The sequence below is a fragment of the Heloderma suspectum genome, chromosome 6 (genome assembly GCF_057233095.1).
Source record: "Heloderma suspectum isolate Gila_16-S chromosome 6, 16-S_ref, whole genome shotgun sequence".
Taxonomy (NCBI): Eukaryota; Metazoa; Chordata; class Lepidosauria; order Squamata; family Helodermatidae; genus Heloderma; species Heloderma suspectum.
The window spans coordinates 47,628,396-47,643,351 of NC_139463.1; the positions used below are offsets into that span (position 1 = coordinate 47,628,396).

General features: G+C 45.3%; 1 protein-coding gene across 7 annotated transcripts in view; it reads right to left on the reverse strand.

Annotated features, from left to right (window-relative positions):
- AAK1 (AP2 associated kinase 1) overlaps positions 1-14,956 on the reverse strand; it is a 122,246-nt gene that overhangs the window by 10,606 nt on the left and 96,684 nt on the right. For 2 of the 7 annotated variants that reach the window (XM_084804209.1, XM_084804208.1), the window contains one exon: positions 5,503-5,607. The exons of 2 other annotated variants lie outside the window; for them this stretch is intronic. In XM_084804209.1, coding sequence (XP_084660335.1) covers positions 5,503-5,607 — 105 coding nt within the window. Of the gene's footprint in view, positions 1-1,759; positions 3,727-5,502; positions 5,608-11,458; positions 11,570-12,488; positions 12,591-13,898; positions 14,001-14,956 lie in introns of those variants that run through there. 3 more of the 7 variants (XM_084804214.1, XM_084804212.1, XM_084804213.1) reach the window with 3 other exon arrangements.

Consider the following 14,956-nt stretch of genomic DNA (forward strand, 5'->3'; position numbering starts at 1 on the left):
ATAGCTTGTAAGAAAGACTGTCATTGGATTTCATTGGGATCACAGTGGTTCATTAGTGGGTGGCGGAATTTTCTCTGAACATTTGTTCCATTACCTATTGCAGGCTTTCTTTATCACAACCTTATTTATAAGAGAGCCTAAAGAATACCAGCCAAACCAAATTCATATACTCAGCCTTCCCCAACCTGGTGCCTTCCAGATATTTTGGACTTCAACTCCCATCAGCCCCAACAAGCATGGCCAATGGTCAGGAAACCTGGGAATTGTAGTCCAAAGCATCTGGAGGGCTCCAGGTTGGGGAAGGATGATATGCTAGTTTGAACTTGGCATCATTTGCAATGGAACATTTTGTACTGGGTCAAGCAGAAAGTTAACTGTGGTTGACTCGACTATCCACTGCCTCCTAGTCAACAAGATTCTTACAAAGAATGATAAACTAGTTGGGCCTTGGTCTGATCCATAAGTGATTTTGAATATGCACTTGCTTAACACAGGTTCATAATGCCTCAACTGTTAAGACATCCTGAGTATGCACTCGTATTTTGTAAATTTAACACACACACACACACACACACACACACACAGAGCAGACTATTGGATAGTAGTAAAAAAAGAAGAAAAGTAGACTGTGCAAGACTGAAATCATCCCACCCTTGATGTACACAGCAAGGATCTACCCACACACGTCAGTATTATGTAATATATTTTAACGTGAACAGGTCTAAATGACCATAATAAAGAGTATTTGATTTCAGAGTATTACGTAAGGGCCAGCCTAGACAGCACATTCAGTACCAGAATTGGTATCCCTGTGATGAATTTTCCCCCTAACCCCCTTGGATGTGCCATCCATCAGAACTCATCATATTAATCAAAGCCATCAAACTTTGTTGGCCCTGGTCTTTACCAGCTGCAGTTGCCATCAGGGGTGCATGAAACTTAGCCTATGACTGGGAAGATCTGCTGAGTGGTGTGGCAAGGATTTGCCATGGGATACCAATCCTACTAGTGAATGTAACATCTAGACCAGCTGTTAAAGTACCACATGAGAAAGGCTAATGCCTCAAGAGGGGGCCTTCTGTAGGAATAGAAGATAGACCTGTCTCCCTCTTACAGATTGGAGAAAAAAGCTCCTCCCACCGTGACATCACATTTAAAGAATGACCCAGAGACTGCCCAAGACATTTTAGTGCTGTAGGCAGAACACCCATTTATGCCCGCCAAGGTAACAAACAAAATAATTGACAATTTGCTGCCTTTTTAACGGTATCCCAAAATGTACTGAAGGCTGCCCCACCCTACCTAATGGGAGGGTTAGCCCTGCAATGGATTCTTGCTGCTTATCATAAAGTGAAAAGGGTGTGGGCAGAGCAATTGCCCTGAATGCTCAGTACTTAGTTGCTGGGTATTTGATTGCCTTAAAAAAAAAAGAATTGTAACCTTCAGCAACTTTCTGCAACAGGCTAATAATATTCATCATTCCCAGAATTTGTCTTGCACTGTTTATTAAAGCATCTGCTACATGTCATTTCAATGATGCTTGGTCAATTCATAAACTTTAGTACAGGATAAATTATTTTAGCTGTGTTATTTTGCCCAACCAGATGCATGAATCGTTTCTGAAAAACAAACAAAAACCCAGCACTTACAGTTGTTTAGTTAGTAGCACTGTCCTCAAGCAATCAGGTACTTTTGTAATTCTGCTTCTAGAACTCTTCAACAAGTTCAATTAGACTTAAAATGTTAAACATTCTTTTTTAAAAGTACTTTAATTCACAGAAATGTTCTTTTTGGTTTCTAATATACAGCAGGTGGTTACTTTGTTTAAAAAAATCCATTCTTTTTTCCATATATTTTCAGTATCTGACTATACAATAACGTTCTATCTAAAGCTTTTTCCACATAATCCAGCCCCAGTTGCCTGTGCTTTAGGAATCAAAAGTCAAAACAACCCTGCTCCCCAAAAATATAAAGATCTATCAACAATTTTACTAAGATCATTTCCATAGTTCTGTCATGTAAATCAGGAAAGTGCAGCAGAAACACGCAAATGGACACATCACACATAAGCAGTACTTGTTATCATGAAGTGTGTATGTAGATTTTAGAAAGATTCAAGAGAGAACTGACATGACAGTTAAATTCTATTTACAGAATTTGTTAAGCTCATTTCTGGAAGGGAGAGATAAGGATGGGATTTGTGGGGAAAGCTGGAGAAATATACTCAAGGACGTCATTAAAGTGTCTTTCCTTCTTGTAGGAGAGGCTGATACACCTATAAATGTAATCATTCATACTTTCACAGATGGGAAAACTGCACTTTTTACCAATACAGCTACATACACATACACAAAGTTAGCATTAAGCTAATAATTATTCCACTACGGAGTAAGGGTTCTTCAGAAGAACTTCTTCAGAGTGACCATTAACTTTGGACTTGAAGATCAGAAGCCAATGAAAACAAGTTTACTATATCCAGTAGTTTGACGAAACTGAGCATATCAAGGTGGAAATAAAAGGTAACACCCATTCAGGTACACCTAAGCTGGAAAGCACTTACTCTCAACCGGCTGACAAGGAGTGCATGCTAGCTCTACAAAGATCGAAGGATCTAAATGGAGATGACAGTCATTTGTCTACTGGGAAGGGAAAAACGGCTCCATATTACTGTGTTAACACTATATGCAGTTACAAAGGGAAATAGCAAAATACAAAAACAAAACAAAAACAACCTCACCTTCAGGAAAATCTGACATGTACATAAAATTTACAGAATTCCTCTATAGACCAACCCCTCCGCAAGAGTATACATCTGTTGCTACAATGCCCTCTTCAACTGAGAGTTCATTCAACAGAAAAGCTCTAGCCATGCTTTTGACATATTATGATGTTTCACATTAACTATTTTGCGTGGGATAATTTCCATAGCTTTAGTATTCTTTTTTTTTTTTTTAAAGCACAGTCCATTCCTAAGCAGGCTGCAAAAGAGTAGGCTAGGAAGCAAAATGATCTCTTTCAAAGCTCGAAATAGCTTTTATCTACTCAGCAGGTCTGAAGCACAATTTTGGCCATGGAGGATGCATTGCCCAGAGTCCAGCCCCAAGCCTTCCTAACAGATCCCCAGCATCGGAGAAGGACGATGCTAACTGTTTCCACTGCCATTTCCTTCTGACTTCTTGTTCAGGAAAAGATGGTGGCATATAATTTGGTTAGCATTCTCTAGGCTAAGGCAGGGCAGAGGGGATGGCATATCAGTTGTATGCATTTCTAGCAAAGATCATACATAGATTACACGTAATTAATTTACAGTTATGGGTTTGGGGAGCTGGGGGGTAAATCGTAGCAAAGTGGTTAGTAAATGGTGGTGCTCCCTTAGAGATAAACTAGTAGAGAGAAGTGCACAAGGAACAGTAGCGGGCTGTATCAAGGACGTGCTGAAAAGAAGGGCAGACAAGTCCCAAGAGAGGGGCACAATTTGGGGGTGGGCTCCTTCAGTCTGCAGGGTTATTTTAAACAAAAACAGGAAAAAAACACACAAACCACCCGACAACTAAAGATTAGCTCCATTAGGGGGGGAAAACACATTGGTTTTAGGTACGTTACAGAAACCGCCTCAGTGACTGAGTGACTGCTACAGGTCAATGAGCTGATCCACTAGCAGGAGAGACCTGGCTAGGTTGGGAAGACTGGATTCAGAGCTTCCACTGCTGTTTCTAGAATGCCCACCTGAAAGTGTGAGAGACAGCAATTCAGTATTGAGTGAGAGATACAAATGAAAAAGGTTAGCTTGTTATTTAAAAATAAATAAATGAAAAGTTGTTCTCAAGCGAGCAAAAAGGAAGAGCAAGCTAAAAACAAGCAAAAGCAGACCGAGATCTGTGCAGACTCACCTCTCTTACAATGACTGTGGGAGCTGTGGAAATTTTTGCAGAATCCACCCCCCACCCTGCCCCATAGTGTGTTGAAGAGAGATTCCAACCACCAAACCTCTCAACTGCTCCACTCTACAAAATTAAGCCAGCCAGCAGCAACCCAGAAATTGTACTCGTGGTGCAGCCCCCCCCAGAGTAGAACCAATGGGTGGGGTGGGTCGGGGCAGGGGCTCCCGTCTAAAGCTCAACCCTCCCCAAGCAGCTTAATTGATCCTCCTCTCCCTTACGACTATGTTGAACAGGGAAGGATTACAAAGCAAGCCACCCAGCCCAGCCCAGCCCATGCCATGGACTGGCTCCTTCCATTTCTTCCAGCTCAGAGGAAACAGTGGATGCTCCCTCATTAGCAGAAAAGGGATCAGCGTCCTGGATCATTGATATTCTGAGTGGCTACTAACAGGTTGAGGAAAACGACAGGAGGGTGTTGACGGGGCTGAGGGAAACTGTGTGTGTGAACAGTTGTGTGCAGAGAGGCAGTACAATTGCAGGACCAGAGATGTAGCACACCAGATTCTTATTCAGAGGGCCTCTCTCTCCATCAGCGGAGGGGAGGGGGTAGACTTGTTTCTCCCAAAAGTAGCCCCCACCTCAACTCTGCAGCTCATTGCCTATGGTTTGTGTTTTCTCTGCACAACGGCTTTGGTTCTTGATGACAGAATTTTCAAGTGCACCTCCAATTCCCCATGCCCTCAGCTACAAGGTATGCAAGGCACTTTAGAATTCCATCACTCTGTGCCATTGGGCCTATCTGAAACTCCCAGCCAAAACCCAGAATTAAAGTGTGTGTGTGTGGGGGGGGGGGAGAGAAAAATCCAGCATGTCCCCTTGCTCTACGACAAGACAGCCTGCACACTGAGTCCTTCTGGACAGATGTTTGTCCAACCTTCGACTGCAAAGCATCAAGGCAGGTATATTACAGACATTCCCAGAAGCTAACTCTGGTCAGGATCCAAGGAACCATGGCTCTGGTTCCATGAGCACAAAGGTGTGGAGGTGGGGGCTGGGGTGGGGAGAACTTGTTTCTCTCAGATAAGTAGCTGTCACAAACTGCTTCTGAGACTGAGGGGAGTTTATATAAGATGTGATATGGCAGAGGGAAGGGGGTGGTATCAGCTGTTAATTCCACTGTGGTACAAACTCCTTATCTGAGCCTAACCAAAATTTTGAATTCTGGCTCTTGGCTCTAGATCTCAAGGAAAGATGCAACGCTCTTTGAAGTCAATGAGAACCCAGATCTAGATTTTGCTGCGGATTTGGAATTGCCTCACTTGACGCTGAGAGGCAGATTTTACACAATGAGAGGATTTAGGCCAGGAAAAGTGTCCATCGGATTCCATTAAGAGATTTGGGGCTGTTCACCTCTCCCCAGTGAGCCTGTGTCCTTGTCACAAAAACAAGTGAGACTCAAGAGTAATACAGTGCTGCCAGATTATGGAAGCTACAGAAAGCGGGGCTCGCAAATGGTAGAGATGCCACAACCTTGACCTTAGTTGCTTGGTCACAGGGCAGAAATACTACCACAAAGACATGGCCTTGAAGTCTAAAGGTTACTCCAGATTTGCCTGCTTACCTTGTGAATTTTTGGATATCAACACAGGGATGGGGTCAAACTCATCTTCCGCCATTTTTTCAGAGCCCTCGGGGACATCAAAGCCCGATATCAGGTTAGTATCTTCTGCAGCATGATGGGGAGGATGGGAGTAAAAAAGGAGCAAAAAGATAGAGCAGAGAAAGCTGGTTAGAGACCACCAAAACAACATTTGCCACATGTGTTTTGTTGCAAGTAGAAGCTGGAGCTGTATATTGTTAGTGTAGAAAGGAAGTTGGTTGGACAGTCACAAAAGTAGGAAAAGGGATGCAGGATAGGAATATGAAAAATAAATAGAACAGAAGCAACAGAGGCAGTATGTAAGAGAGAAAACAGCCAGGCTGCATCAGAGAGTTAGCAGTTAGTACCCTTCTTAGCGACTCAGGCTTCTAAGAGTAAAGAAAAGGTGGTGAAGAGATGGACATGCCCAAGTTCTCATCCAGATGAAAAAATGGCCTCTGAGAAACTGGCTCCCACAAGTGTGTGGGGATTCTGGAAGGCTCATAGGTCAGCAGCACTCACATGGCGGCAACATTTGTGAAGACAGGTATATATCTCAGCCCCTTTCAAGATGCCACAATTGTATAAATTGCAGCAGCCATGTGAATGGCTCCCCTCCCAGCCATTCTGCCGGAATGGCATCTCTGGGGGCTGCTGTTGAATCACAAAGTTCGCTGGCATTCCTACGTGCTTCCAAGGCAGTTGCACTGGCAACAGGGGTCATTTTAGCTGACCTGAGGACTAATCCCATGTCTAGGTGATTTCAGTTCCGGTGCAGATTTTGACAAGAGATCCCAGACCTTCCCTCTGGGATATGTTTTCTATAGCAGTGGCAAGTCCCCAGCAGCAGCAGCCATTAATAGCCCTGCAAATCTGGGAGTTACAGGAAATTCAAGGGCTCCTAGTGACATGGTGGCCCAGGGGTGGTGGAAGTAGCCCAAGGTGTGGCACATCCACTAGCATCGAATACCTGCACCCACACCAAGAGCAGGGCAGATTCCTGGGACAAGACTCGGAAATTGCAAGTGACCTTTCTACTCCTTCTCCCCAGCAGGGAGTTTGCCTGGTGCGCACACGGCCTCAGAATACGCAAGGTGGGCCAACAAAAATCATATTATGGTTCTTATTTATAAATGGAACTACTTGTTATAGCCCTTGAAACTCTCTAAAAGTCAAATCTACTTTCAAAATGCCACTGACTGTAAAAATGGATGACCAAAGTTTCACGTGCGTTTCCTCCAAAGACTGATGCTTTCTAAAGCCATGAAGATGCCAACAGAATGAGCCGCTTTTCTCTTAGAGCTTCTCTCCTAAGTGCATGAAATTCAGCAATCACTATGCAAGGAACCACCAGATTTCCCACAGAGGGCGGGCACCATTTCTCCCTCCCACGTCCCCAGATTCTAACATAATTCTAGCATCCTTTATGTCAGGAGTGCTTCTGAGTGCAGGGAGTGGGAGAGCAGTTCAGATTCTGAACAGGAACTGCCAGACATGAGGGAGGTATGTTCCCAGGCTAGTCCAGACATGGAGAGGCAGGCTCCTCAGGTTTCAAAGGTCCAGCTGGAGGAAGGTCCCTTGTCACACACACACACCCTCTGTGAGAGATAGCGAACAGGGAGAGGCGGTGTTTGGCGAGTCTGGATTAATAGATGCAAGGCGCAGACGCAGAGCCAAGAGGGATATGGCTGGGGCAGAACTTAGAAGGTCTTCCCGATTGGCCCTGCGTGAACAGCGGTGCTTAGAAGCCTCACGAGAGAGAGACACCTCCCCCCACCCCCTAAAATTAGGCTACTGAGCCCACCTTTCTTTCAAACGGTGGGCAACTTTTGCAGCTACCTTTTGAACCCCCTGAAGGCATTTCCTTGCAGACTGAGAGTCACTGAGAATTTGCATCTGTATGACCCTTTGTAGTAATGGAATTAAAGCTGTAGATTGAAGCCTCTTGTCTGTGTTTGATTCGGCGTTTGAAGATCAGTGGCGGCAAAGAGAAACCTGACACTTTAAAGATCAGGGCAGCAATTCTAAGCAAACTCAAAAGAAAAGGAAGTCAATCCCACTGAATTCAGTAGGAACCTATTTAGGGCCCAGCTGGAACTGGCCCAACAGGGTCACTCTGTGCTCCTCACTCAGTGGACATGGTGCAGCTATTAACACTGATCCATTTACACTGTTCTTTCTCTGTTCGCATCCAGCTGCTTATATAACAGAAACTCTTGGGCGACACAATTGCTTTTGTCACCGATGCTTCATTTCGCCCAGTAAAAGATGTGGATATACTAGAATGTTATACAGATGCGACTGATATTAAGAGGAATGCTTTAACACAACTCAGTGGTGAAGCTCATACGCAGATGATTAATTTATTTAGTGCAGAAGTGGTGACCCTCTTTCAGCCAAAGGGCTGAATTCCAGGTCAGGCAAGCTCTCGGGCCGCATTCCACTGGTGGGCAGGGTGAAAGGCAGAAGAGGAGGAGCTAAATAAAAACACCAGCACATTTTAACTTAAAGCTCTTCCTGCCAGCAACTCAGCCTCGGAGAGAGAGGCATTTGAACCTTTGAGAGTAGGGACAAGGCTGCACGATCACAACAAACTGTGGCAAATCCTTAAAGAGATGGGAGTACCAGACCACCTCACCTGTCTCCTGAGAAAACTGTACGAGGGTCAAGAAGCAACAGTAAGAACGGGACATGGAACAACCGATTGGTTCAAAATTGGGAAAGGAGTACAACAAGGCTGTCTATTGCCGCCCTGCTTATTTAACTCATATGCAGAATACCTCATGAGAAACGCCGGGTTGGATGAATCACAGGTCGGAATTAAGATTGCCGGGAGAATTATCAACAACCTCAGATATGCAGATGATACCACCCTAACGGCAGAAAGCGAAGAGGATCTAAAGAGCCTCTTGTTGAGGGTGAAAGTGGAGAGTGCAAAAGCTGGTTTGAAACTCAACATTAAAAAAACTAAGATCATGGCATCTGGCCCGATCACTTCCTGGCATAGAGAAGGGGAAGAAATGGAAGCAGTGACAGATTTTATTTTCTTGGGCTCCAAGATCACCGCAGACGGTGGCTGTAGCCATGAAATTAAGAGACGCTTGCTCCTTGGGAGGTAAGCTATGGCAAATCTAGACAGCATATTAAGAAGCAGAGACATCACCTTGCCGATTTGTATAATATATTCGTATATAATTCGTATAATTATATTCGTATAATTCGTATAAAGGTTCGTATAATGATAACTATGGTTTTCCCTGTAGCAACGTATGGCTGTGAGAGCTGGACTATAAGGAAGGCTAAGCGTCAAAGAATTGATGCTTTTGAACTGTGGTGCTGGAGAAGACTCTTACGAGTCCCCTGGACTGCAAGGAGGTCAAACCAGTCAATCCTAAAGGAAATCGACCCTGAGTGCTCATTGGAAGGACAGATACTGAAGCTGAAGCTCAAATATTTTGGCCACCTAATGCGGAGAGAAAACACACTGGAAAAGACCCTGATGCTGGGAAAGATTGAAGGCAAAAGGAGAAGGGGACGGCAGAGGATGAGATGGCTAGATAGCATCACCGATGCAATGAATATGAACTTGAGCACACTCCAGGAGAGAGCGGAGGACAGGAAGGCCTAGCGTGCTATGGTCCATGGGGTCACAAAGAGTCGGACACAACTTAACAACTGAACAACAACAACAACAACAACAAGGCTGCATAGAAGCTGGGAAGCCACCCAATGATTGGGGGTTGGGGGAAAAAGGGTGGATCCAGGGAAAGTGGTAGGGCCTTCTGCGGAACCCCCGGAGGGCTGGATTTGGCCCCCAGGCCTGAAGATCTGCACCCCTGATGCAGTGCTAGCCATGTGTGTTGAGGGCACTTTAAAGAGTAACACAAGCAAGAGACATAATCAAGAAGTGCAGGCAGGTGGTGCTGTGTTTCAGGGCCCCATTGCTAAAGATGTAGGGCTGCTCAGCTCTCCTGGTGGGGCAGCCCCAAGCAGTTTACATTTAGAGACTGAGAGTAGGGGGGCAATAGGGAGAGAGATACGGGATGCCAAAGGCGAGCCCTCTAAGATGGGTCAGCATTTTTACCCCCACACTGAAGATGAAGCTGAGCATACCTAAGTGGCTTGCCTAAGGCTCTACAGTGAGTGCAGAGGTGAGCTCCAAACCAAGGACTTCCCTGGTTTGTAGCTCAGACCCTTGGCCACTCCACCAACACTAGGGAGCAAAGTCAAACTTACTTACTTACTTATTTATTAAATTTATTAATCGCCCATCTGGCCGGTCACCCAGCCACTCTGGGCAATGTACAACAATAAAAACAGTTTATACAATAAAATTCAACATTAAAAACATCACATTTCTAAAATTACCCTAGCCCACCCCAAATGCCTGCCTGAACAACCATGTTTTTAATGCATGGCAGAAGCTCATTAAAGAGGGGGCATGGAGGAGTTCCCTAGGGAGGGAGTTCCACAGAGTGGGGGCCACCACAGAAAAGGCCCTCTTCCTCATCCTCACCAGCCTAGCTGTCCTGGCTGATGGGACAGAGAGAAGGCCATCTGAGGCTGATCTTGTTGAGCAGCCTGTCTGGTGTTGCTGGAGGCGCTCCTTGAGATAGGCTGGGCCGGAACCGTATAGGGTTTTAAAGGTCAAAACCAACACCTTGAATTTGGCCCGGAAAACAACTGGTAGCCAGTGCAGCTCCTTCAACGCTGGAGTGATGTGATCTCGCCGGTGGCTGCCTTTAATCAGGCAAGCCGCCGCGTTCTGTACCAGCTGCAGCTTCCGAACTGTCTTCAAGGGTAACCCCACGTAGAGCGCATTACAGCAGTCTAGACAAGAGGAGACCAGGGCATGTACTACCGATGGGACCATATGGTCGGGAAGGTAGGGGCGCAGCCACCGTATCAGATGGAGTTGGTACAGCACTCTCTGGCTCACAGCTGACACCTGAGCCTCCATGGACAGCTGGGAGTCTCTTATGACCCCCAAGCTGCGGACCTGGTCTTTCAAGGGTAACTGTACCCCATTCAACACCAGGTCAACATCCCCCAACCTCCTCTTGTCTCCCACCAAAAGTACCTCGGTCTTGTCAGGGTTCAGCTTCACCTTATTCCTCCCCATCCAGCCTCTCACCATCTCCAGACATTTGGACAGGGATTCTACGGCCAACCTTGGTGAAGATTTGAACGAGAGGTAGAGCTGCGTGTCATCCGCGTACTGATGACACAGCACCCCAAACCTCCTGATGATAGCCCCCAGTGGCTTCACATAGATGTTAAATAGCATCGGGGAGAGGATGGAACCCTGTGGCACCCCACAAGTGAGTGGCCACGGGTCCGAAACCTCCTCTCCCAGTGCTACCCTCTGGTACCTTCTGGAGAAGAAGGACCAGAACCACCGTAATACGGTGACTCCAATGCCCAGCCCCTCCAGGCGGTCCAGGAGGATACCGTGCTCAATTTTAATAGAAGAGGTGAGTTTTGCACTAGGATTTGAAGGAAAAGAAGAGAGGTTCTGCCAAGTAGGTGTTTGCGGGACCCAGATGCAATCCCCAGGATCTCCTGCACTTAAGAGGTCACAGCAGAGGCAGGAAAAATCCATACTAAAGACCTTGGAAAGGAGAAAGACTTGCTGTTTGAAACAACTGTTGTTTGGAATTAACAGAACTGTGCTAGATGAACCATCAGCCTGGCTTAGTAAAGGGAGTTTCTCACAACAGAGGAAGCAAATACATTTCACATTTCCACAGATAGAGGACCACCAACACTTTCAACACAGTGCACACACGCACGCACACATGCACGCACAGAGAGCACGCGTGTGTGCACACACAGCGCTGCTGCACTGGTTTCAATTTCCCATGCTTTCGTTTTGTTTTTGGTTCACTTCTCTCCAGTTTTTGCATCAATTTGTAAAGAACTCTAAAAAGCACTTTACCTTTGTGAGTTTGGGATGAAATGGCTAAAGGAGCAAACTCATCCAGAAGATCAGCAGCAGGGTTAGAAAGCAGAGAGCAGTCAAGCAAGGAGGCCTCCCCCGTGAGAGAATCTGATTCCAGGTTAGCAAGTGGTGGCAGCAGAAAACAGCACAGAGAAGAGCAGGTTAGAAGCCGCACTCGCTCCCCAGCCCAGCCTGAGCCCCTGCTTAGCAATTCATTAGTTTTGAAAAAAAACTGAGCTGAAATAGGGCAAATTTCTGAAAAGACCCAACATGCACATGAGCCCTTGGACTAATTAATCTATCCAAGGTTATTAATAAGCAGCTTCGTTTGTATTTGTAACTATGCTAGCAATCTCCTGCAAGAGTCTCAAGCCAACTTTGGCAGAAACCAGTTCAGACTGATGACCAATCACCAATTGCCACCCATCAGCCAATTCAGCCCCAGAATGCTGACATTTCTACACTTCTGTACTTCAAATGATGCCCCTTCATATGAACTATATTTTTTAATGGAGGAACTTCAGTCACAAAGCTTAGAAGGGACACTTCATTCTGAAGCAAGGGTTATGGGAAATGCAGTGCTGATTGTTCAGACACGACTGGACTGAAAGGGACTGAATTCAAATTGACTTGGAGTGTATTCTGGGCTAGACTGTAGATGCGGTTGATGCCCATCTGGCCCACCAGCTTCTTCCCCAGGCAAATGGTTTATCTCTGATCAGCCCTTTGCTGCGCCCAGAGCTAAGACAGACTCACTGGATTTTAAGCAGTACATACAGGCATCCACATTCTAAATTGTTTAACGTTTTGTACTATCTATATCTGTAGCATGTGGGGCGGGAGGGGATGGTATGCATATATCCTGGTGAAGGTATATGGATTATTTTTGAATTTCAAACAAACGTTATAAAGAAAGGAGTCTGTTGAACTTGCAGGAAAATCCAAAAGCTGGGAATAGTAGATAAAGAAGCCCATGCATTTCTTCAAAGACAGCATTGCCTGTTTGAGCTCAAGGTGCCCTACCAACCTGCTCTGTTTGTAGCCACAGAGTCTGTCTGCGAGGAAACACGCTGGGGCACAGGAGCCTCGAGGCCTGGTATGAGACTCTCAGCAGTTAGGTCAGCTTTTCCTTTCCAAAGGCACAAAAGAGCAGAGTGGAAGCAACAAGTTAGGTAAGGCTCAGCAGAGGCAGAAAGAACGGGAAGGCAGAAGCCAGAATAAATGAACCTTGGACAACCTACAGCAGGCAGACATATTTTAGATCTGGATTTCACCAAAGTCAGGTTAGCCTTTTGGAATGATGTTCCTGTTGACATAAGAGCTTGTTTCTGCACACGCAGTAAAACACAGAGAAAATGATGTGGTAACATACAAGTCTAATGCACAGACAGCTCTGCACGATCCCAAACCCATTTTTGAAATTGCCTATTTCTGGTACAAGTGAGGCTCCATTTCACATGTACCTCTAGCAGCACGGGTGCTACTTCCCTATGGCGAGATCCCATACCGCTGCAGTACGCAGAATCCCATGGGCAGGGATAATTGCATGGGTTCTTTCAGCCTAACTGTTGCCCAGCCAAGTGGGGGGGCAACAGTATATTGAGAGAAATCCATATGATCGGATCCATATTCAATCCATATGCATATGAATTCTGAACAGTACAGGATCTCACACTACCAGAGTTGCATGAAGGGAGCCTGCAAGTCAGCAAAGTGCTGTGTATCTTTCTTGCTCAAGAGTACGCTATAACTGTACTTCACTGGCGCTACTTAGTTTGCAATATGTAACCTGAAATCTGATACTTGATTTTGTGATATCGCAGAAGATATGTCTGTAAGAAGCTGCCAACCTTCACTTCATTTTCCTATTCACCAGATGAAGTCCTCCAAATAAAATTGACCATGTTTCTTTATTTAGAAACATCTAGTCTGTGTGCCTAAGGATATAATCTGATGCTATGTCAGCAGCCACAAGCCATCGACCATAAGCAAATGAGCCTTTTCCATCCACTCCCTATAGTCTGAAGTTTTACAGGCCATTCTGTCACATCAAAACTCTGTCATCTTATTCTGGCCCATGTGTAGATCTGGCCTGAGATTCTCCCTTGGGGAGAACAGAAGGGAGGAAGCCATGTGGGATTACAGTAGGGGGGCAGAGTGGGGAAACCTAGATTTAGTGGGGTGAGGAAAGGGGATAGTTTTTATCAGAGGTTCCAAGAGTATGGCATCGGACTTCCGGTGGGGCCCTCATGTGACTAGATTCTCAGCCTGGATAATAGACTAGTGAATTCCAGTCATTTAACAACTCTCTTCTATTGTCACTTTTCATGGCCTATCACAGTTTGTTTGGCCACATGCCTGCTACAATTCAAAACATGCAACACTGATGGGCTGGCATGCAGGACGGAACATGCCAGAGAGGCTTCGTGGATTTTACCATTCATAGCATCAGAGGTGCTACCGAAGGGATCAGCAAGAGGCAGGATATCGGGAAGCAGAAGTGCAGGCTCAGGAGATTTGAGGCCCTCAATCAGTTTTTCTGGCAGGGGAGGAGGAGGGAACAGGAAAACAGGAAGGAAAGAAGCAGAAATAAATAAAGCAAAAACACAAAATCACAGAAGTTGGTTAATGCAGAATGTTAAGTTGTTCAACTGGGCAAACGACTCCGCTAGCAATGAAATGGGGCTCTATCAGGGACATTTTCACCATTATATGCACTGAATCGGTTAAATACCCAGATATAGATCCTTTGGTTAAACACGTAAAAGTCTGAAAAGTCATGGGCCTGTCTTTGATATAGCCCATGGCTCAATCAAGAAGGAAAGCACACAGCAGTATTTCAGAAACAAGACGGTAGACATTTTTAGCTGTTCTGCCCTCCCCCAAAGTGTTCCATATATTTGCACATCACATCGAATGCTTTAGCATCTATGCACCAAAACACCTAACTGGCCAGTGAGAATGGGCCCCAAACAGTTACATTTAAACATACACATACCAGAGTACCATTTAATTACACAAATTAATCAAATTTGTATCACCTGCTCCATTTAACTGAAAGATCTCTGGACATTTTTTAATGTAGGATTTCAGTTTCCACTTAGAAAGTTCATTAGATCTTAAATATCATTCTGCCACATGTCTGGAAGTAGTGAGCATTTAACATGATTGATGTTTGGAAGGAGATGCTGATTAATGGAAGGGGCATGTCAACACTGATCTCAGGTGGCCACATTTCATTTGCAGCTGGCCCTCAGAGACAGACAGACAGGAAGGCCCCTAATTTGTTAATAATGTGGAGATACAGCTTAAAAATCAGTTCCAGTGTGGAGAAGAAAACAAAAGGGGGATCAAACTTTTCTGCCTTCCTTGCTTCCAGCAACTCTAGGGGAGGCGCCAGGTGTAACCTGAAACCATCACATCACCTGCTAGAGCCTTATTGAATATCTGCAGACCCCTCCTCTGCATTCTATTTCCAGATTGTGATCATGCAGG